The sequence below is a fragment of the Heterodontus francisci genome, chromosome 7, assembly GCF_036365525.1.
Source record: "Heterodontus francisci isolate sHetFra1 chromosome 7, sHetFra1.hap1, whole genome shotgun sequence".
In the NCBI taxonomy this organism is placed as follows: domain Eukaryota; kingdom Metazoa; phylum Chordata; class Chondrichthyes; order Heterodontiformes; family Heterodontidae; genus Heterodontus; species Heterodontus francisci.
In genome coordinates, this window is record NC_090377.1 from 118,518,514 (window position 1) to 118,543,298 (window position 24,785).

The 24,785-nt window shown below is 43.1% G+C and overlaps 1 protein-coding gene across 1 annotated transcript in view; it reads left to right on the forward strand.

The window, feature by feature from the left end:
- Positions 1-24,785, forward strand: part of LOC137372271 (disco-interacting protein 2 homolog A-like) — a 299,051-nt gene that overhangs the window by 92,151 nt on the left and 182,115 nt on the right. The window contains exon 2 of the mRNA XM_068036004.1: positions 22,606-22,677. Within this exon, the coding sequence (XP_067892105.1) occupies positions 22,606-22,677 (72 nt within the window). The remainder of the gene's footprint in view (positions 1-22,605; positions 22,678-24,785) is intronic.

Here is a 24,785-nt window from a genome sequence, read left to right on the forward strand (position 1 = left end):
CAAGTGTTATGACGGAGGTGGGTGGAGTGCACTGTTTGTCCACTTCTCCACAGGTCACAACACATTATTTTAAGTTTTCCCACTTAGCGATGCAGTCAGTCACATACTCTCCTTTTCCCAGAATTGAACACACTAACCAGGTTTCTTTACTGAACAAGTAATACTATCAGTTTATTATAAAACGAGCCTTAACCAGTAATGAAGTAAAACATGAACACACAGATTTTAAACTTTAAAGTTTCCTTCTTACCTTAGTCCCTGCACACACACACATACACAGACACTGGTTAACTGAAAAGATGAAAGGAATTTTTATAATTCAGAGCTCTGTTAGAGACAGGAAAAATTGGGCTGATAACTTGCTCATTTTTGAAGAAAACAGCAGATGAGTTATGTTCCAAAACTGGCATACAGTCTAACTTCTGAGTATATGTCAGCAGGTCACTGATCCTTAAGAATAGTTATTTTCAGGCAGTGTTGAGAATTATTTTTAGCAGGCTTTCTTCAGATACAGGAAGTGAGATGAATCGATGCAGTGGGCTTCACAGGGTCATTCAGAGATTTTCTGGGAAGTGAGCTGGGTTGTGGCCTTCCCTCCCTCCTTGACAATTCAGCAGACTTGACTTTTTAAACATTCAGCAAGAATCTGGCCTCTTCCTCCAGAAGGTAAAACACACACACTGACCCAACAACCAGAAAGCTTGTCAGTTTTCTGCCCTTCCAGGTGCTCTGCTACTCCTGGGCTTGTCCAGTCAAAAGGGTGCTTGTCACTTATCTGCCCCTGTTACCAAGGTTTCTGTTCTATCTTTAACTTGAGTAATGTGGCAACCAGTAACATTGTTGCCCCAGTTCCTTCAGTGCCCTCTTGATGGCTCTCTTTTTAAAAAAAAAACTGGTCTAACATTTATTCAATTTAACTATAAATTTCTTTTAAAAATAGTTTTAAACAAACAATCATTTTCATTACACAAGTCATGTAGTACCACCTGTGAGGGAGCTATTTACATTGCTGTTCCTACATTTTGCATGACATGAGTAAGTTATCCAATGGCAAAATTGTTGGTAGCTTTACAAATTTTGGAGAGAGGAGATTTTCGTCAAGTCATGTGCCTATAATTTTGTAAATTTATTTACTGGGTATCTGACCCAGTTTTAGATATTCTAATAATGCCATTTGTTTTCTCCTTGCAAAACATTAAGGAAATACTTGGTGTGTTTGTGTGTGTGTATGTTTTGGACCAGCTGTGACTTTAGATATAATGTTTATTGCATTTTTAGCTTAATATCCGATGAAGGGGATTTCCTATTTGGCTTTAATTCAAAAATTGCTCAGTGTCGATCTACACTGTAAAGCAATGCAACACACTTTAAAAAAAAAAAAAAAAATTTTTGACCATTAATTGAGTATGAATGGATCAGTTAACTTTTATGTAGAGTTTTGATCAAGCCTCCTGAAAATTTGATTTCCTGTTAGACGAAAACATTAATACAATACTTGAAGTACTATTTCCTCTGGTGGGGGAATTGCGAGCAAGGAGGCACAATCATAAAATTAGAGCTAGGCTATTCAGGAGTGAAATCAGCCAACACTTGTTCATATGAAGGATAATGAGAATGTGGAATTCTATTCCCCCAAAAGGCTGTGGATGCTGGGTGTTTTGGAATTTTTGCGACTGAAATTGACAGATTTTTATTAGGTAAGGATATCAAGGGATACGGTTCAAATTTGGGTAGTTGGAGTTAAGGTAGAGATAAACCAAAAAATAAAAGCAAAATACTGTAGATGCTGGAAATCTGAAAGAAAAACCGAAAGTGCTGGAAAAACTCAGTAGGTCAGGCAGCATCTGTGGAGAGAGAAGCAGACTTACCGTTTCAGGTCTGTGACCTTTCATCAGAACGGTTCAACCATATTTTAATTGAATGGCTGAACTGACGTGAAGAACTAAATGGCTTACTCCTGTTCTTATGTGCCTGTTTGGGTGGCAATATTTGTTTAATTTTGTACTGAAAGGATGTGTAAAGGAAAATATCTCTCTCCACTTGTTCCTTCTTCCCTTCCCTGCCAGAGTTGCTTGAGATTAGCAAACCAGCACTCGAAGGGAAGCTTTAGTGTGGATGTCAGTTGAAAGTAGTTTGAGTTCCATCTCCTATGCAGAAGTCCAATGTGAAGTGTCTTTTGGAAACCTGAAACTTGATGCTGAATTTGGATTTCTTAGTTCAGGATCTAGTGCTCCAGCTTTATTTGGACGTTTTGAGACTGAGTTTTGAACTTGGATTTCCTTGCTCCACAGCCAGTGCTCTCATTTATCAAACCTACGATTAGAAGTCTGGTGTTTAAATATTAGAGAAAAGATCAGAGCATTTCAGCCATAGCACTAAGCACTTCAGTGCACATGGTTATATCTGAAGATCCCTTTCCTTGTGGTGCAAAAAATACTTTTGCAGTTGAGTTGCTTCTTGATGACTTGCCTCTGCAAAGCTTGAATATTTTTTCAGGTAAAAATATATGCTGCTCTCAGTCTCGCTTGTGGCCAGTGAGTTAGTTGCATTTAAATGGAGTAGCTGAGTAGTGACTGGCTTTTGGACCAGAACAGAGAGTTTCTTTCACCTAAATTAAGTGCTGCATGGCAGGGACAAGAAGCCAGCTCAACCACAGAAAGCAGTTCTGCATCACAGACCCTTCTTTTTGCACTCCGCTTTTGTTTTTTGATGAAATCTTGCATCTTATTAATTTAGTGTATATTTTCTGTCAGAGGGCATCAATTCATTTGTTTGTGTGAAGGTGTTGACTATAATGCTTATTTGGATTTGTGTGAGGAGGAAGAGTATGCATTGCAGCCATTGTTAAAATGCAGAATGAAGATTAGTGCTGCAGTAGTGCATCATATGATTAGCAGAGGAGCAATAAGCATCTCTGGAACTTGGAGGTCTGAATTGTCATTACTTATCTGCTGGACTATTTAGCAGATGGTAAGGGGATTTATTAATGAGGTCCCCATCTGGGAGGACAATGTTACAAGAAGAGATAAATTCACAGTTCAGAAGGGTTTTTTCAAATCTTGGATAAGGCAATGATCACTTAATGGTCCTGAATTTTAACTGGTTTTGACAGAGTTTTAAGATATTTCAAAGGTTGAATAGCATGATTGGGATGTTTGCAGAAATCTGGAAAAGTAAGGTATGGAACTGTATATTGCATTACTGTGATTTTTAACTGAACTAATTCTCTAGGCATAATGTTGCAATTCAATAAAGAGTTTTTAAAAAATCACATTTGGTTTTGACTGCTGAATCCAGTTGATGAGTTCTCAAACGTAGTTCTGGTGCATCTTTTTAAATCATGTTTGTGTTTCAGCAGAATATATTTATGCTCGGTCACTTGCACAACAGTATTGTATTAATCAGTACCCATACATTTACAAATCTAGCAAAAGAACTGCTGACATTAAACTTAATAATAAATGTGCTCGATTGTTGTCTACACAGTCTACAAAGATAAAGGCTTCTGTTTATATAATAGCTTCCATGTTCTCAGGCCAACTCGGTGCTTCATAGCACAGAATGATTCCTCAACAGCCAGGAGATGAATAGCCATATGATCAGTTTTGCTGGTATAGATGTAGGACAGGATACTGGAGGAAGGCCCCTGCTCTTAGAGTAGTACCATGGGATCTTCATTGCCCACCAAAGCAGACAGAAGGGACTTCAGTACAACATCTCAACCGAAAGACGGGTAATCCAACATTGCAGTTCTCCCTCTACCATACTGAAGTGTCAGCCCAGATTATGTGCCTTGGTGACGTGATATTGTTCTATTCACCCAAGTACTTCATCTGGAAGGTAAAAGGAAACCAAATTCATAATCAGAAATTCTTAGCCATTCAAGTGAAGTCTGAGAATGGGGCAACATGCAGTCATTAACCTTGACCGCCATTCAGGGCTGAGAAATCAAATGCTGTCGATTTTAGTTGTTAAAAGCTGATTCTCTCAGGTGAATTTCCCCAGCATGACTGTTGAAGTGGTCGATCGCTTGCTTGGTGGGTGTGTAACTGTACTATTAAAACAAGTTTGTTTGTGACCTAATCAAATTGCGACACTGTCTCCATGCAGGTGTCAATGAGTTGTGAAGGTGGGAGTCAGGGAGGGAGGGAATACTATCCTGAGCCTGAAATGCTACACTTCAGTTGAATTACTGTGGCGCAGTGGCGGTGCAGTGGTTAGCACCGCAGCCTCACAGCTCCAGCGACCCGGGTTCAGTTCTGGGTACTGTCTGTGCGGAGTTTGCAAGTTCTCCCTGTGACTGCGTGGTTTTCCTCCGGGTGCTCCGGTTTCCCCTCGCACGCCAAAAGACTTGCGGGTTGATAGGTAAATTGGGCATTGTAAATTGCCCCTAGTGTAGGTAGGTGGTAGGAGAATGGTGGGGATGTGTTAGGTAATATAGGATTAACGTAGGATTAGTATAAATGGGTGGTTGTTGGTCAGCACAGACTAGGTGGGCCAAAGGGCCTGTTTCAGTGCTGTATCTCTAAATCTAAATCTACTGATATCTGTTGTGATGTCCAGTAGTTTTTATTTCACTAGAGACTAAATGGTTTTCACTTGTGGATCATAGTTTTTAAGCCTAGCTGAAGTACTGGAGTGAGACCATCCGATCAGCTGTCTGTTGCTTCCCTCCCTTGCCGGAATCCACCCTGCTAGACTTCCTCTGAAGTACCCCCAACCTTAGCCGTGAACTTGCATCATTCTCTAGTTTCTCCTTTCTCTTTTCTCCTGTCAAGTCGTGTGCGAGCTGATCTTGGCCATGTGACCCACTTCCTGGTCTCTTGACCCTATTCTCACGAAACTGCTGACCACCCAACTACCCTTCCTTATTCCCTTGTTAGCTGAATTTGTTAACTGTTCACTCTCTCTTCAGTTACTGCCCTTCTTGCCTTCAAATCTGCTGTCAACACCCCAGTCCTCAAAATAAAAACCCATGACCCCCCACCATTCTTTGAAACTCCATCCCATCTGCAACATTCCTTTCCCCTCCAAATTCAGCCGCTCCACTCATTAACATCCAGGGTTGCGCCGCCGGGCCACAGCCAATCGCCACGCGAGCCTGCCTTTCCTTATCCCACCTTTCCTTATCCCACCTTTCCTTATCCCACCTTTCCTTATCCCACCTTTCCTTATCCCACCCCTTCCGGGAGAGGCACCTCCAGCCAATCAGGACATGACATCTCTCCACGTTCTATTTCTATTCTTTGAAAAGAAGTTACTTTTTTTGAAGATAATAATCTCAAATCCCGACTCACAAAGAAGGACAGACCTATTCCCGTGCCAATGAGTGCCTTTGATTTGGTATTTTATTTTTTTTAAAAGATTTTGAACCAAGGGCTGGGCCCAGCAGATGCAGTGCTGTCTGGGAGTTGTAGTCCCAGATTATGGTTCTATCCATAAGAACCGGGGAGAAGGGGGAGTACATTTCCCAGCAGGTGTGCACTCACTGAAAACAGCAGAGGTGGCCGATCCCAGCACGTTTGCACTGAAAACTGCCAATCAGTGCTCACCTGTTGTCAGTTACAAAAAAATTTGGCAGGTCAAAACAAATTTCCTATCCCTGAAGCTGAAAGCACAAGGCCAAGGGCAGAAGTTGCGCAGTGAGAAGGAGGAACTGCCGGGTATAGTTTACATCCGTGGAAGCCTTTGGCAGGCTGGATTCTGGCCCGCTGGCCCCATGTTGGACAACTCTGTTACAGATAATGGCTTTGGTTCAAGGAACAGGTTTTATAGTTGCAACCATTATTGTTTCTTGCACAGCTGAGACGTTAAATTATTTTGAATATGTTATTGGAATTTTTTTGTTTTAATCGCAATCAGTAGCAAAAAATTTCCTTAACCCGACCCATCTTAAGTTATAGTTGGTTTGAAGGATGATTTTTACTGACAAAATTATAGTTTTATAGTTTTAATGTTTTTTAAAAAAAAAGTGATAATTCAGAGTTAGGTCTATTGTAATTTTGATTTTTTTTCTATTGATACATAAATATATGTATTTTATTATATATGCAAATTATGCATTCTTCCAGAGACACTTGGCAATTTTTATTTCTTTATTTATTTAGAGATACAGCACTGAAACAGGCCCTTCGGCCCACCGAGTCTGTGCCGACCATCAACCACCCATTTATACTAATCCCATATTCCTACCACATCCCCACCTTTTCCTATAATTCCCCGACCACTTACCTATACTTGGGGCAATTTATAATGGCCAATTTACCTATCAACCTGTAAGTCTTTGGCTGTGGGATGAAACCGGAGCACCCGGAGGAAACCCATGCAGACACAGGGAGAACTTGCAAACTCCACACAGGCAGTACCCAGAATTGAACCCGGGTCGCTGGAGCTGTGAGGCTGCGGTGCTAACCACTGTGCCACTGTGCCTCCCCTGCCAAGTATTTGGTTTAGAAATGCCGAAATTTCATTTTGCTGCTCTCATTAGTTTTTATTTTCAGCAAATGTTTTTGAAAAGACTCCAGGTAAAAAAGGTTGCTCTCAAAGGAGTGCAATGAAGGTTCACTAGAATGCTTGCTGGGATGAGGGGATTCTCCTCTGAGGAGAGATTGAGTAGACAAGGGCTATATTCCCTGCAATTTAGAAGAATAAGAGGTGATGTAATTAAAATATAAAATTCCAATGGGCTTGACAGGGTAGATGTTGAAAAAATGTTTTCCCTGGATGGGGAAATCTAAGACATGGGATCACGGTCTCAGAATAAGGGGTCAACCATTGAGGACTGAGATGAGGAAAAATTTCTTCGCTCAGAGGATTGTGAATCTGTGGAATTCTGTACCCCAGAGAGCTGTTGATGCTCTGTAAGTGAGTATATTGAGGACAGAAGTCAATAGTTTTTGGGTCCTCAGGAAATTGAGGGATATGGGATTATGCGGGAAGTGTAGTTGAGGGAGATTAGCCATGTTCTGGTTGAATGGCGGAGCAGTTTCGCAAGGCCAGATGGGTCCTTCCAGCTCCTATTTCTTAAGTTCCTATGCCCTTATGTTCACTGTTTAAATTATCAGACTGTCTGACATTCAGTCCTGGATGAGCAGAAATTTCTTTCAATTCTGTATTGGGAAGAGGAAAACCACTTACAAACTCTTCTCTAGCCATGGACTCCATCCTCCTCCCTGATAACTCTGTGAGGCTAAACCAGACTGTTGGCAACCTTAGTGTGCTATTTAACCCCGACATGAGCTTCAGGCCATATATCCTCACCATCACTAAGACTACCTGTTTCCTCCTCCATAACATTGCCCAATTCAGCCGCTGCTCAGCTCATCTGCTGAAGCCCTCCTCCGCGCTTTTGTTATCTCTGGACCTTACTATTCCAGTGGACCCTGGCTGCCTTCTCACATTCTGACCTCTGTAAACTTGAGGTCATTTAAAAACTCTGCTGCCCGTGTGCTTACACCAAGTCCTCTTCACCCAATACCCTGGTGCTTGCAGACCTCCGTTGGCCCCCAGTTAAGCAATACCTTGATATATACAAAAAAAAATCATACTTGGTTTTCACGTTCCTCCGTGACCTTGCTCCTCCCTATCTTTTGTCATCTCCTCCAGCCTTCAAACCAGACAAGATATTCATGATGCTCTAATTCTGGACGCTTGAGCATCCCCAGCTTTAATTGCACCACCGTTGGCATGCCTTCACCTGCCTCGTTCCTAAACTCTGGAACTCTGTCCCGGTGCTTCTCTAGCTCTCTTTTCTCCTTTAAGACGTCATTTAAAACCTACCTTTTTAACTAAGCTTTTGGTCATCTGATCTAATATCTCCTTATTTGGTTTCGTGTCAAATTTTGCTTTATAATACTCCTGTGAACTGCTTTGGGATGTTCTATTGTATTGAAGACACTATATCAATGCAAGTTGTTTTACAGAAAAGCTATGCAATCTTAATGTATATTTAAAGCTGTTTCTGTTATGTAGATCTCTTTCCCATTTAGGAATCAAATGGTTTCTCAGATTCTCACTGACCAAGCTGAAATTTACTCTTGGGGGAGTGTAGAGAAGAACTAGGCTCAAAAACATGAACTGTTCGTGAAGCTTTATATGTTAAAAGCATGTTTGGTGAACTGATCTCTGCTTGCCATCTGATTTTGGTGGGGAGCGTCACTACTAGGTTTTGCCAATAGCATGGCACTTCATTTGAAACCCTGTCTTTGAATATGTGGGAGAAAAATGATAATCTCTGTAATAATGAAAGTTCTTCCATTCACTTCAGAGGATGACAGTAATGGTTGCTTTGTACACTGATAAAATGAGACTCAAATTTAATGAGGTAGGGTCAGTGTCTTTAATTTGCTGGCGAGAAAATACATCACACTGGAAGACCTTTTTTGGGGGGGAAAACACAGAGCCCTGTCTTGGTTACTTGTTTGGATGCATCTCTGATTTCATTTTATTAATTGGTTCTTCAGAAGGGCCAGTTTCTTATAACTGGGAAGTTTCAGATATTTCACTGCCCCTTCATTTCCTTCAGATGATGAATGAAAGGTGGAATACAGTCTTTAATGTGAACATTGGCTTAATGCGCTCATTTGCATTAGGCAGGTTGATAACTTCTCAATAACTTGGTCAGTAGTTTGTAATTTCCTTCAATTAAGTGTTGAGAAGACGAAAACCATTGTCATCAGTTCCCACCAGAAATTCCATTCCCTCGCCACCAGTTCATCTTGCTCCTTGGCCACTGCCTCAGACTGAACCAGTCATACTTGACCCTAAGCTGACCTTCCAACCCCATATCCTCATCACAAAGACCACTCCTTCCACTTCTGTAACATCGCTGTTCCACCCTTGCCTCAGCTTATATGGTGCTGAAATCATCATCCATGCTTTTGTTGTCTCCAGAATCAGTTATTCCTGTGCCCTCCTGCCGGCCCTCCATTGTTTCCATAAATTTGAGCTCATCCTGAACTCTGCTGTCTGTGTTCCAACCTACACTGAGTCCCGCTCACCCTTCACCTTTTGTTCTTGTGACCTACATTGGCTTCTGGTCCACCAACTCCTCAATTTTATAATTCTCATCCTTGTGTTCAAATCTCTCAAGGGTCTCGCTGCCCCTTATCTCTGTAACCCCTTCAAACCTGCAACTTCCCAAGGGCTATGCACGTTTCCAACTTGGAACTCTTGGGGGTCCCTCAATTCCTGTGCATACCATTGGCCATGCCTTCAACTGTCGAGGCCCTAAGCTCTGGAAATCGCTCCCTAAACCTTCTGCCTTTCCATCTTCAAGACCCTCCTTAAAACCTATCTCTTCGGCAAAGCTTTTAGTCATCTGTCCTAACATGTCCTTGATTGTTGACCTTTGTCTTATGCTCCTGTGAAATTCCTTGAGATGTTTTCCGATGTTAAAGATTTCATCGGTTCAAGTTATTGTTGTAATTGGCCCATGGAGTCTGCATCTGAGCTAGCTAATTCACAGAATCACAGAATAATACAGTGCGGAAGAGGCCCTTTGGCCCATCGAGTTTGCACCGATGCATTAAAGACACCTGACCTGTCTACCTAATCCCATTTGGCAGCACTTGGCCCATAGCCTTGAATGTTATGACGTGCCAAGTGCTCATCCTTTTTAAAGGATGTGAGGCAACCCGCCTCCACCACCCTCCCAGGCAGGGCATTCCAGACCGTCACCACCCTCTGGGGAAAAAAGTTCTTCCTCAAATCCCCCTTAAACCTCCCGCCCCTCACCTTAAACTTGTGACCCCTCGTAACTGACCCTTCAACTAAGGGGAACAGCTGCTCCCTATCCACCCTGTCCATGCCCCTCATAATCTTGTACACCTCGATCAGGTCACCCCTCAGTCTTCTCTGCTCCAGCGAAAACAACCCAAGCCTATCCAACCTCTCTTCATAGCTTAAATGTTTCATCCCAGGCAACATCCTGGTGAATTGCCTCTGCACCCCCTCCAATGCAATCACATCCTTCCTATAAGGTGGTGACCAGAATTGCACACAGTACTCCAGCTGTGGCCTTACCAAAGTTCTGTACAACTCCAACATGACCTCCCTGCTTTTGTAATCTATGCCTCGATTGATAAAGGCAAGTGTCCCATATGCCTTTTTAACCACCCTATTAACCTGCCCTTCTGCCTTCAGAGATCTATGGACAAACACGCCAAGGTCCCTTTGTTCCTCGGAACTTCCCAGTGTCAGGCCATCCATTGAATACTTCCGTGTCACAATACTCCTTCCAAAGTGTATCACCTCACACTTTTCAGCATTAAATTCCATGTGCCACTTTTCTGCCCATTTGACTATCCCGTCTATATCTTCCTGTAACCCAAGACACTCCACCTCACTGTTAACCACTCGGCCAATCTTTGTGTCATCCGCGAACTTACTGATCCTACCCCCCACATAGTCATCTATGTCGTTTATATAAATGACAAACAATAGGGGACACAGCACAGATCCCTGTGGTACGCCACTGGACACTGGCTTCCAGTCACTAAAACAGCCATCTGTCGTCACTCTGTCTCCTACAGCAAAGCCAATTTTGAATCCACTTTATCAAGTTACCCTGTATCCTATGTGCATTTGCTTTCTTGATAAGTCTCCCATGTGAGACCTTGTCAAAGGCTTTGCTGAAATCCATGTAAACTACACCAACTGCACTACCCTCATCTACACACCTGGTCACATGCTCAAAATTCAATCAAATTTGTTAGGCATGACCTCCCTCTGACTATTCCTAATCAAATTTTGCCTCTCCAAGTGGTGATAGATTCTCTCCTTCAGAATTTTCTCCAATAGTTTCCCTACCACTGACTTGAGACTCACTGGTCTGTAGTACCCTGGCTTATCTCTACAACCTTTCTGAAATAGTGGGACCACGTAAGCTGTTCTCCAGTCCTCTGGCACCTCCCCCGTGGCCAGAGAGGAATTAAAAATTAGGGTCAGAGCCCCTGCAATCTCCACCCTCACCTCCCACAGCATCCTGGGACACAAATCGTCCGGACCTGGAGGTTTGTCCACTTTTAAGCCTTCCAAAACCTCCAATACCTTGTCACTCCCTAGGACAATTTGCTCAAGAACCTCACCTCTCTCTCTCTCTAAGTTGCATTTCTACATCCTCATTCTTTTGGGTGAAGACAGTTGTGAAGTATTCGTTCAACACCCTACCAATGTCGTCTGGCTCCACCCACAGATTTCCCCCTTGGTCCCTAATGGGTCCTACTCTTTCCCTGGTTATCCTCTTCTCATTGATATACTTATAGAATATCTTGGGATTTTCCCTACTTTTACCAGCCAGAGCTTTCTCATATTCCCTCTTTGCTCTCCTAATTGCTTTCTTAAGCTCCATCCTACACTTTCTGTACTCCACTAATGCTTCCATTGATTTGCTCTCCTTGTATTTGCTAAAAGCCTCTCTTTTTCTTCTCGTCGTACCCTGAATGTTTCTGGTCATCCATGGTTCTCTGTGCTTGTTGCTCCTATCTATTACCCTAGAGGGAACATGTTGGGCCTATACCCTCCCAATTTCCTTTTTGAATGCCCCCCACTGCTCTTCTGTAGATTTCCCGACAAGTAACTCTTTCCAGTCTACCTTGGCCAGATCCTGCCTTATTTTACTAAAATTTGCTCTCCCCCAATCCAAAACCTTTTTTTGCAATTTGTCTATTTCTTTCTCCATAACGAGCTTAAATTGTACCATAACAAGAAATGCTGGAATCACTCAGCAGGTCTGGCAGCATCTGTGGAAAGAGAAGCAGAGTTAACGTTTCGGGTCAGTGACCCTTCTTCGGAACTGAAGAAGGGTCACTGACCCGAAACGTTAACTCTGCTTCTCTTTCCACAGATGCTGCCAGACCTGCTGAGTGATTCCAGCATTTCTTGTTTTTATTTCAGATTTCCAGCATCCGCAGTATTTTGCTTTTAATTAAATTGTACCATGCACTGCACCCTCCCTTGTTGGATCCTCTACATATTGAGCTAAAAAGTTCTCCTGTATACATTTTAAGAACTCCACTCCATCTCAGCCCTTAACACGATGACTATCCCAATTAATGTTGGGAAAGTTGAAATCACCTAATATAATTACCCTATTACTTTTACACACCTCTGCAAATTGTGCACATATTTGCTCCTCAATTTCCCACTGACTATCTGGGGGTCTATAATAAACACGTAGCAATGTGGCTGTCCCTTTTTTATTCCTAAACTCTACCCATAAAGCTTTATTTGATGCCCCCTCCAAGATATCATCTCTCCTTACTGCAGTAACTGACTCCTTAACTAATATTGCAATGCCCCCTCCTCTGTCTCGCCTGAAGATTCTATATCGCGGGATATTGAGCTGCCAATCCTGCCCCTCCCTCAACTGTTTCCGTGATGGCTGCTATATCACAATTCCACGTGTCAATCCTTGCCCTTAACTCATCCGTTTTACCTGCAATCCATCCTGGTCTTACTCCCTTGAAACTTACTTCTGCTCTATTCCCTCTGACTTGTTTGCTTTCCTGTGTTTAGCTGTTCCCTATTCTGCTAGGAGTCTGCATCCCCTCCCCCTGCCAAATTAGTTTCAACTCTTCCCAACAGCACTAGCAAACCCACCAGCAAGGATGTTATTCCCCCTCTGGTTCAGATGCAGACTGTCCCGCTGATGCAGGTCCCACCTTCCCCAGAAACGGTCCCAGTGGTCCAGGAATTTAAAACCCTCCCTCCTGCACCAGCTCTTAAGCTACGCGTTCATCTGTGCTATTCTCCTATTTCTTTACTCGCTAGCATGTGGCGCTGGGAGTAATCCAGAGATTACAACCCGAGAGGTCCTGCTTTGCATGTATTTACTTAAACACTGATTCGCAGAGTGGAGGTTGCTGTCATGAAGTACAGTGGACGCATTCAAATTAACGATTACAGGTTACAAGATAAATGTTACGGTTTTCTGAATTGCACATATGACAGACTGTTGGTGTGGTTAAAGAAGCTGAATTACATAAGCTAGCTATATTGATGTAAATAGGTTTGCAGCATTACCGGTAGTTAAGAATATTTCACTCCCCCATTTGAGATTGGTGCATTGGGCTAGTATAACCTGATTTTTATTTTTGTATTCTGTCTTGGTGAATATCCTTAGCACTAAATGTGCTTTTAGGTTTTTAAAGCTCGGTCAGTAGTAAGCTGGTGGCAATAAAAAGTAAAAAGCATGGTTTTATCTGGTTTCAATGGAAGTGACAAATTACTTTGGGTCTTTGACTAGCAGATAGATTGATTGGCCCTGCATCTGATAGAGATTGACATTGGGTGGGAAAGTAGATGGTGAGGGCAGGTGTGCATGCGCATGGGTTGAGGTTATGCCAAGAAGCCAGTTTGGTGCTGCTCTCCTGAAATCTCAAACTGCAAAGTTAAAGCATCTGAAGTGAGTTAAATGTTTTCCAATAGATACAAAAAATTGCTCCAGTGCCATTGGAAATGTAATTCAGCAATTAATGAATCTGCAGCATGCCAGGAGGGATCTGGCTGTCGTGTGGTAAAACAATGACCTGGGACTTGCATAAATTATCAGCCCTCGGTTACTTCTGACCTGCTGAACCCTGTGGCTCAGCTGTTTTCCTTGATTCACACTGTGGTGTCCTCAGCTAAACTAGGGAAGTAGCTGTATTAGGCAGCTTTGTCATATCTTAATAGTCTTTGAGAAAGCTGCCAGAGCTGAGTGATGACAGCTGCTTGCCAAATGTACCAGATGTGCCTGGGGTGTGTGGGGGTGGGGGTGAGATGAATTTTGGGTTGGGTTGGGGGTTGATGGTCTGACTGCAGACTATGTTGGTGCTTTGTGTTTAGGAAATGATTGTGTGGCACACATTCAGCCTCTGAGCTCTTTGAAACAGGAAACAGAGGCTGCACGCTGTACTGTCTGACTCGGACTGAAAGGGATTGATTGGCCGGAGCTGCACATCCAAACCATTGTCTTTAACTCTCTCTGACTGCTTCTTGACACAGTAATTGCCTCACTGCTATTTCTTACAGTGCTGTAGACCTTGCCCTTGATGCTGTTTTTTTCAATAGCAAATTAATCAGTATGGCAAGACTGTTGGGAATTAAAATCAGTTGCCGCAATTAGCTTAAAAATAACTATCGATTGTGTGGATTGGTGTATGGAGATTTGTGGGATGCACACTCTTTCCAGTGACGACGTAAGGTATGGGAAACTACCTCTTTGTGCATGGTGTATATTTGTTTGAAATGGAATAGTTTGCCATTGAGTATTAGACTATTAGTTTGTTAAAAACTGCACAAAGTTACACTTGGTGTGCCCACATTTGATACTTTTTCAAGCTTTTGTTAAATTTTTGGCATAATTGTCAGGTTTCTAGTAACTGATAACCTAATGAAACAAACCTTGTGTGTTTATAATGCTAAATGTCTGAAATGTTTAATGTCTGGCACAATTTTTTTACTTTCAATTACTGAGCTGACTGCTAATCTGCTCCAGTGTTGATTATTTTTAACAAGATTTTTGGTGAGGTTGGTGATCATTTCACCCTCTTTGTGGCCAATGGATTGGACTTCAATCATCTGTTTAGGTTACACCAAGTGTTTCCAGTGGCAATGAACTCTTAGCAGCTTAATTTGTTTCTTGTACCTCAATAAAATTCCTATTCTTGCCTACTTTTGTTTTCAGCTGTCAGCTTGTGTGTTTTTTGCATGTGTTCATCTCTCACCATTCCCCTCCCCAATACAGAGTTGACTCATTTGATCTTAGTTCCCTGCTGGCTGTTTATTTTGATGTCCTGCTTCACTGCCCCAGTACACCATAAGATCTGAAGCCAATAAATTTGGTTTTGTTGCACCTCTATTTTTCTATACAGTCTTATCAAATGGATTGCTTGAATTAATAATTTGGAGGATAGCCTTTTGACTCTGATGCAGGCGAGACATTTTTTAAATCAAGTGAAAACCAGCAATGTTCTTGATAGAAATTAAGGTAGGTTCATATGTCAGTTGATGCCACAGTTTGAGCTCGGGTCCTCTGAGTGAGTCAGTTGCTACGCCACAACATTTACTGTATTGTCATCAAGCTGTCAGATGTTGCAGTTCCAATTTATTGTCTAAATAAACGGAAATCCCTCTGAAATATGGATGGTTAAATACTGCACTTTTTTGTTGGGGGGGGGTGGGGGCTAATATCACAGTAAATGACAGCAGCAACAACTTGTATTTATATAGTGTCGTTAACATAGTAAAACGTTCCAAGGTGCTTCACAGGAATGTTATTAATCACAATTTGAAACTGAGTCACATAAGGAGACTTTCAGGCAAATAACCAAAGGGTTAGTTAAAGAGGTGGGTTTTATTGAGCATTTTAAAAGGAGGAACGAGAGGTTTAAGGAGGGAATTTCAGAGCTTAGGGCTGAACTTAGGCGTGCTGGCTAAATACAAATCCAATTGTAAGTGATGTATTTCACGTGCTACAATTTGTGTAATTATCAGTATCCGCTTTGCATTTCTGACCAAGCTTTTGATTATCACTTGTAAAATGTCCTTTGATTCAGCATCCATTTTTCTCCTTACTCTTCTCTTGTTGTGCCTAAGGATGTTTTTCTATTATGTAGGTGCCATCTAAATGCATGCAGTTGAAGTGGAGGAACATAGACATGCAAGATTTTTAGTGACTATTATTTTGAGATTTTTAGTTGGGTTCCCTGTATGAAATTGAAATAATTTGATGAACAAATCTGTGGGATTAGTGAATAATTAATTAGTGGTATGGATTAATTTGGTGTCCCCGAAAGATGTTTTTGTGTGTGTAAAATAAAATTGTATTTACATAATTTGCATTGGAAGTAAATCCATCTCTTTTGCATGTTAATATCACCGACTCATGAGGACTATCTAGGAATATATGGCAGTCAATGGGAGGGAGAATGAAATAATTTATCTTTTGGTGGATAATCTTCCTTGAAAAAACTTGCACGTGGTTACCTGTTTGGTTGCCACAGACATTTGCATGCTCCTCTGCTGTACGTGGAAACCAACAAGACCAAATAATGCTTCAAATGCTCCCACTGGTCAAGCCCAGTAGCTACAGGTTGGGACTGTCAGCAGGAAGACTTGATTTCCTTGATAGGTGGCATCACTGACCATCCCACTGTGCTTCCACCCAATTTGACTGGGTTATTATTGAGCAATGAAATATTCAACACCTCATGCTTGGGTGTGTGACACAAGGAATATGTAAAAACTAAGACTGTTTATTCAGCTTTGCACTTAACAAGTGATTTAGTTTTAGTACTTGTAACTGTTGGCGCATGTTAAACTATCCGTTCCAAATTTTTTTTCGTTTAAAAGCCCGCCAGAAAACCACGAAGCTGCCCTGAAGGTCGGAAGCAGCAGTTCCTAGTTAGTGCTCACCTTGCGAATCATTACAGTAGCATTCTTGGTTTCGTAGAGAAGCTTTAAAATCTGGAATTATACTTGATTGGGAGCTTTCCTTAACTTGAAACAATTTGACCTCTCATCCAGTATCTCCTTTTGATTTCTATTGAGACTTTTTTTTGTGCAATTGAAGTTTGGCAGATGATTATTGTCTGTGTCCCTGAGGTAGGATTACCACTTAGAGTCATAGAAAGATACAGCACTGAAACAGGCCCTTTGGCCCACTGAGTCTGTGCCGACCAACAACCACCCGCTTATACTAATCCTACATTAATCCCATATTCCCTACCTTCTCCTACCACCTACCTACACTAGGGGCAATTTACAATGGCCAATTTACCTATCAACCTGCAAGTCTTTGGCTGTGGGAGGAAACCGGAGCACCTGGCGGAAGCCCATGTGGACTTGTGTGACTTTCTTGGATGGAATCAGCTGTGTTTGACACTTGGCAATCCATCACCATGTTTGAGTCTCCTATTCAAACTAATGCATAATCTACATGTACTTAATGGTTTCTGCCTAATCAGGAACTCTCTGTGGAGTAATATCCCAATTAACTAAGCTTTTAGGGTTGCTCAGGTACATGCAGGAGCATTGCTGGAATTTAACCGGCTAAAATTGCGCAAACTAACTGTAGTAAATGTTGGAATGCTGAGTTCACTTTGGTGATTTCGCCAAATGCATTGGTCCATTTCTTTCTTTTGGTCCTCCTTATCTCGAGAGACAATGGATACGCGCCTGGAGGTGGTCAGTGGTTTGTGAAGCAGCGCCTGGAGTGGCTATAAAGGCCAATTCTGGAGTGACAGGCTCTTCCACAGGTGCTGCAGAGAAATTTGTTTGTTGGGGCTGTTGCACAGTTGGCTCTCCCCTTGCACCTCTGTCTTTTTTCCTGCCAACTACTAAGTCTCTTCGACTCGCCACAATTTAGCCCTGTCTTTATGGCTGCCCGCCAGCTCTGGCGAATGCTGGCAACTGACTCCCACGACTTGTGATCAATGTCACACGATTTCATGTCGCGTTTGCAGACGTCTTTATAACGGAGACATGGACGGCCGGTGGGTCTGATACCAGTGGCGAGCTCGCTGTACAATGTGTCTTTGGGGATCCTGCCATCTTCCATGCGGCTCACATGGCCAAGCCATCTCAAGCGCCGCTGACTCAGTAGTGTGTATAAGCTGGGGGTGTTGGCCGCTTCAAGGACTTCTGTGTTGGAGATATAGTCCTGCCACCTGATGCCAAGTATTCTCCGAAGGCAGCGAAGATGGAATGAATTGAGACGTCGCTCTTGGCTGGCATACGTTGTCCAGGCCTCGCTGCCGTAGAGCAAGGTACTGAGGACACAGGCCTGATACACTCGGACTTTTGTGTTCCGTGTCAGTGCGCCATTTTCCCACACTCTCTTGGCCAGTCTGGACATAGCAGTGGAAGCCTTACCCATGCGCTTGTTGATTTCTGCATCTAGAGACAGGTTACTGGTGATAGTTGAGCCTAGGTAGGTGAACTCTTGAACCACTTCCAGAGCGTGGTCGCCAATATTGATGGATGGAGCATTTCTGACATCCTGCCCCATGATGTTCGTTTTCTTGAGGCTGATGGTTAGGCCAAATTCATTGCAGGCAGACGCAAACCTGTCGATGAGACTCTGCAGGCATTCTTCAGTGTGAGATGTTAAAGCAGCATCGTCAGCAAAGAGGAGTTCTCTGATGAGGACTTTCCGTACTTTGGACTTCGCTCTTAGACGGGCAAGGTTGAACAACCTGCCCCCTGATCTTGTGTGGAGGAAAATTCCTTCTTCAGAGGATTTGAACGCATGTGAAAGCAGCAGGGAGAAGAAAATCCCAAAAAGTGTGGGTGCGAGAACACAGCCCTGTTTCACACCACTCAGGATAGGAAAGGGCTCTGATGAGGAGCCACCATGTTGAATTGTGCCTTTCATATTGTCATGGAATGAGGTGATGATACTTAGTAGCTTTGGTGGACATCCGATCTTTTCTAGTAGTCTGAAGAGACCACGTCTGCTGACGAGGTCAAAGGCTTTGGTGAGATCAATGAAAGCAATGTAGAGGGGCATCTGTTGTTCACGGCATTTCTCCTGTATCTGACGAAGGGAGAACAGCATGTCAATAGTCGATCTCTCTGCACGAAAGCCACACTGTGCCTCAGGGTAGACGCGCTCGGCCAGCTTCTGGAGCCTGTTCAGAGCGACTCGAGCAAAGACTTTCCCCACTATGCTGAGCAGGGAGATTCCACGGTAGTTGTTGCAGTCACCGCGGTCACCTTTGTTTTTATAGAGGGTGATGATGTTGGCATCGCGCATGTCCTGGGGTACTGCTCCCTCGTCCCAGCACAGGCATAGCAGTTCATGTAGTGCTGAGAGTATAGCAGGCTTGGCACTCTTGATTATTTCAGGGGTAATGCTGTCCTTCCCGGGGGCTTTTCCGCTGGCTAGGGAATCAATGGCATCACTGAGTTCCGATTTGGTTGGCTGTATGTCCAGCTCATCCATGACTGGTAGAGGCTGGGCTGCATTGAGGGCAGTCTCAGTGACAGCATTCTCCCTGGAGTACAGTTCTAGGTAGTGCTCAACCCAGCGGTCCATCTGTTTGCGTTGGTCAGTGATTATGTCCCCCGATTTAGATTTGAGGGGGGTGATCTTCTTGATGGTTGGCCCAAGAGCTCTCTTCATGCCATCATACATTCCTCTGATGTTTCCGGTGTCTGAGGCCAGCTGAATATGACTGCATAGGTGTTGCCAGTAGTCGTTTGCGCAACGCCTAGCTGTTCTTTGTGCAGTACTTCTGGCTGCTTTAAGTGCTGCGGATGTTAAATCGCTGGGGGCTTTCTTGTAGTTCAAAAGTGCAATGCGCTTAGCGGCTATGACAGGTTCCAGCTCTTCATTATGAGATTGAAACCAGTCTGCATTTCTCTTCGCACTTTTGCCGTAGGTGGTCAAAGCTGACTCATAGATGGCGTCTCTGATGTGGGCCCACTTGGTCTCAGCATCCCCTGTGGGAGTGTTTTGAAGGGCTGTTACAAGTGAATTTAGAAATTTTTGTAACAGCTGTGGGTGAGAAATTGTCTTGATGGTAATTGAAGGCAAACAAAGGGAAAACTGCACAATTGACGTGATGTGGAAGCATTTGCATTCATTACAGATCATTAACAGTGCTATACGAGCATATGAAGTAGGAGTAGGCCACTCGACCCTTCGAGCCTGCTGCGCCATTCAATATGCTCATGGCTGAACTGAATGCTCCACATTTCCACCTACCCCCAATAATGTTCCACCCCCTTGCTTATCAAGAATCTAGCTACCACTGCCTTTTGAGGAAGAAAATTCCAAAGACTCACGACCCTCTGAGAGAGAAAATTTCTCCTCATCTGTCTTAAATGGGCGACCCCTTATTTTTAAACAGTGGCCCCTAGTTTGAGATTCCTTTCCACATCCACCCTGCCAAGATCCCTCAGGAACTTTTATGTTTCAATCATGTTGCCTGTTACTCTTCTAAATTCCAGCAGATATATGCCTAGCCAGTCTAGTCTTTCCTCATAAGACAGCCCGCCCAAACCAGGTATTTGTCTAGTGAACCGCCTCTGTACTGCCTCCAAAGCATTTACATCCTTCCTTAAAAGAGGAGACCAATACTGTACACAATACTGCAGATGTGGTCTCACCAATGCCCTGTATAGCTGAAGCATAACCTCCCTACTTTTGTATTCAATTCCCCTCACGATAAACAATAACATTCTATTAGCTTTCCTAATTACTTGCTGTTCCTGCATACTAACCTTTTGCGATTCATGCTCTCGGACAACCAGATCCCTCTGCATCGCAGTGCTCTGCAATCTCTCACCATTTAGATAATATGCTTTTTTAATCTTGCTGCCAAAGTGGACAATTTCACATTTTCTCACATTGTACTCCATTGGCCAGGTCTTTGCCCACTCACTTAACCTATCTAAATCCCTTTGTAGCCTCATGTCCTCTTCCTTTTTACCTATCTTTCCTACCTATCTTTGTGTCATCAGCAAATTTAGCAACCATACCTTCGATCCCTTCATCCAAGTCATTTATATAAATTGTAAAAAGTTGAGGCCCCAGCACAGATCCCTGTGGCACACGACTCGTTACATCTTGCCAACCAGAAAATGACCCTTTTATGCCGACTCTGTCTCCTGTTAACTAGCCAATCTTCTATCCATGCCAATATGTTGCTCCCTGCACCATGAGCTATAATTACATGATTCCTTGTCAAAAGAAGTTTTCAGACTTTTTTTGTCTTGGGCAACGAAGTTTCAGACCTCCTGGTTTTTAGCCACCCTCACCCCTGTGCATACCTGTCATAGTTCACAGTATTGCTTCGCACCATGCATTTTTGGAAACAATTTTGTACCACTTCTCTAGTCCCTATCAAGCAAGTAGTTAATCTTTGATCTAATGTCCCAAGTCTTCCCAAAAGTTCCACCTTTTCATGAAGCTTTGTTCTGACATCGCTATACATAAAATTCTCAATTATAAGGGACACAGTTAATTGTTCCCTTAATTTTCTTAACATACAACTGTAAGTTTCTTGATGCATAAAATGATGTTTGTGCAGCTAAGTAATAAATTCAGAGTTTCAAATGACGTAAACTGTGTGATGGAAAAGTAATATACTTTGAGCCCGAGGTGTTATAGTTGCTTGAGTAATCGTTTAGCTGGTGTGGCAGATTTTATTCAACTTTGACCAAAAATTCTTTTGGTCAATATCATGGCGAAAGCTGTCGAGCTGTGTATTCTACAGTTGAATCAGATTAAAAATGCAGTGTCATACTAAGGGAAAATGAGAGAAACTGTGTGTATGTATATAAAACAAAACTAACTGCATGCGCCACCCAAACTTTCATTAATTTTTTTTAAGAAAACTTTTAATTGTAAGAATGGAAGTGTTCTATTTTGGGCACCCAAGATCAAGGATGAACATTCTGAGGCTAGGTTTTGTGCTGCCAGATATAGAATAAATCCACTCCGACCAAACATGTGGTTTAACCCTCCAGTCAGGAGAGGTATTCTTTGTAGCACCACTGTTTCCATATCCCACAGTATCATCCTCATGTCATTGCTAATTGATTACAGATAATGTGCACATTTGTGGATAAGTCATCCATTGGGTAGAATCCAGCTGAGTTTCAGTTCATTGTCACAGCTGGAAGAGAGAACACACTTTAATCCATCAGTTTGGCATGGGTTCAAGGCCAGGTCAGTAAAGTATAAGAAGAGTCTGAACTCATTTGCACCTCCTAGCTCCGAGCATGGCGACCCGACAACGTGTCACGTTCCAGTCGGGTTGCTCTTCCGGGTCTGGCATTTGGGCTTGGGTCGGGTTGGGCTGGGTCGAACACAGTGGCAGTGCTGCCTTTTGGTCAGGGAGGGAAAGGGAAGTAAGAGTAAGCATCATTAATTTCCAGTGGTCGGGTCGGGTGCTGGAAAAAAACCAAGGGACTCTGGTCCAGGTCGGGTTCAGGTTAGATGTGGTCGGGTCGGGGTCAGATTTAAATTGTATACCCGAGTAGGCCTTTATCCCAGCTTCCTCTAATCCCTTATTACAATAGCCTTGTTCAGAATGCTTTGTATGGCACCAACACTTAAGCAGGGTGCAGGTAATTTTCAGGTGTAAGGTAGGTTTATTTATTTTTTTTATTTAGAGATACAGCACTGAAACAGGCCCTTCGGCCCACCGAGTCTGTGCCAACCAACAACCACCCATTTATACTAATCCTGCATCAATCCCATATTCCCTACCACATCCCCACCATTCTCTTACCACCTACCTAAACTAGGGGCAATTTACAATGGCCAATTTACCTATCAACCTGCAAGTCTTTGGCTGTGGGAGGAAACCGGAGCACCCGGCAGAAACCCACGCGGTCACAGGGAGAACTTGCAAACTCCGCACAGGCAGTACCCAGAACTGAACCTGGGTCACTGGAGCTGTGAGGCTGCGGTGCTAACCACTGAGCCACTGTGACGCCCAGTGGTTAAGTGAACTATAAACTTAGCTATCAGTTTAATCAGAAGCAAAAGTCCCTGACTTGTGTTTTCATTGCTGAGAATAGGGTTAGTAGCGTTGTTTTAATGTATGTACTGGCACTGTTAACCAGATGTTGGGATCTTAAGACTGTGTTTTGTTTCTTTCCATTCAGGTGATATCACTCAGAAGGGCTATGAGAAGAAAAAGGCCAAACTGCTGGCTCCATACATACCACAGACTGTAGGTAAGGTGACCATGGTCAACAAAACTGCTGATAAATGAAAAGGAAATGTGATAGACTTAATTTTATTGACCAAGTTCAGCTACCTGTGCCACAGCCCTCTTCCCCTTGCTCCCCGAGCCCTGAACTTGTATCTTTCTCTAGTTTCTCTCATCGCCCTTTGCTGCTGTTCATTCTAGTCTGAGTAGCCTGAAGCCCACTTTTAGCTGATGCAGCTCCATCCATAGACAGAGAATACTGTGTCCACGTGAGTGCAGTTTCTCCCTTTAAAAAAAAAACCTTAATTACTCGGCTTATCTTTATTTCATTAAAGTCGTCTTGTGCCACCCCCCACTAATCTCTAACCTCTTATAGATCCTGCCGATATTCTTTTATAATTTACGCCAGTGGTTCTCAAACTGGGGTTCCCGGACCTCTGAGGGTCTACAGATACCGTCCAGTGGTCTGTGACTCAGAGCTGGCCTTACTGGTAGGTGACTTGGGTGATCATCAAGGCACCATGGTCAAGAGCAAGAGAGTGAGCGGCAGTCCGAAGCATGCTCTGCTTCACTCCCCCACCCCACCCTGTGCTCCTGCACTGCTCTTACTCCTCCAGTGATTTCGCTGGGCTCCCTTAGTGCTTTCTTCGAGATCTGCTGTCCCCAAGCTGTTGATTTCTCCATGCTCTTGCCAAGGATAGACCGATTCTGCAGCGAGAACCATACCCATCTCACTGATAGCTGTAAGTAAGTACTTGGTTTTCTTGCAAGAATTATTAAAACAGTCTTTACCCTAGCACTCCTTGCAGGAGCGCAGGGTGCGGTGAGTGTGGTGCGGAAACCGAGCACACTTTGGGCCCCACTCACTCTTTTACTCTTGACCATGGCTCCTTGGCGATCACCCAAGCTGCCTACTCTTAAGGCCAGGCCTGAGTCACGGACCCTTGGAAGGTATCTGCAAAAACCCAGTGGTCTGCTTCTCCCAGTTTGAGAACCACTGGATATCTGCAGCATTTTCATATTGTATCGTATTATAATTTAGATTGGGGCCCGGGATGTCAAATCCACTTGAAAAGGGGTCCTTCAACCAATAACATTTGAGAACCAGTGACCTACTTGGGGGTTTGCATCAATAGCATGTAGCTGTCCTCCTACATGATTTTTTTCCTCCCACACAGATTTCTGTTTGTCCCCAGCAGCAGAGTGCCTTGCAGGTTCTCATTTTATACCCATTTCCAGATGTACATAAGCATTGTCCATTCGAAATCGCTGACTAGCCACAAGTGCGGCGACAGTGGCACCTTTTTAGCCATATGCACTAATTTCAATAGAAAAAACCGTAGACATAATACCGATAAATGTATTTAATGCATATTTACTTAACAGACATCCACCGCTATTTAGTGAAACTTTAAAGATATTCTCGATCACCAAATTTTGGAATTCTAATGAATTTACCAGACACAGCAGATCTTGGTGCAGTTTTCAGGGTTTTTATTTATTGGTTGCGAGCGACACTTAGATTTTATAAGTGTGATTGCAGGGAATGTTGACTTGCACGACAAGGCACTCCAGCTGCTCCTGTTCTTTGTCCTTACCGTGATTAGATGCTGCTTATTCTTTGTCATGTGCCCTGTTGAAGCTGCTCATTATTGATTGGTCTTGTGTTCTGGCCTGGAATGGTTATTCCGATTTGGTAAAGTTGACTATGAAGACAGTTGCCCTCTCCATAAAACGTTGGAGCATCTATGATGAAGTTAGGTGTTTGTACCCAAGTTATGCACCATTTTAGCAGATAACCAATAAGCAGTAACCAAGGAAGTCAAGTGTACAATGATCAAAAAACAGTCCTATGCCCTGCTTTTCGTCTTGGCATTTTACCAACAAATACACAAAAAAGGTTAAAGTAGATGTGTATGCTGTGCCAATGAGTATTGAGGTCACTTACTCAATGACTGTGTCTATTACTGAATTTTATATACTAATCAAAAATGCAATTAGCCATGTCTAGTTTCATCATTAACCACATACAGCTAGTGACTACCATATTGGATGATGCTGATCAACACAGCAGTGGCAATGTAATCTGCAATGAAGGCTGGTATCAGGTTTAACATTTTATAACAATTTAGA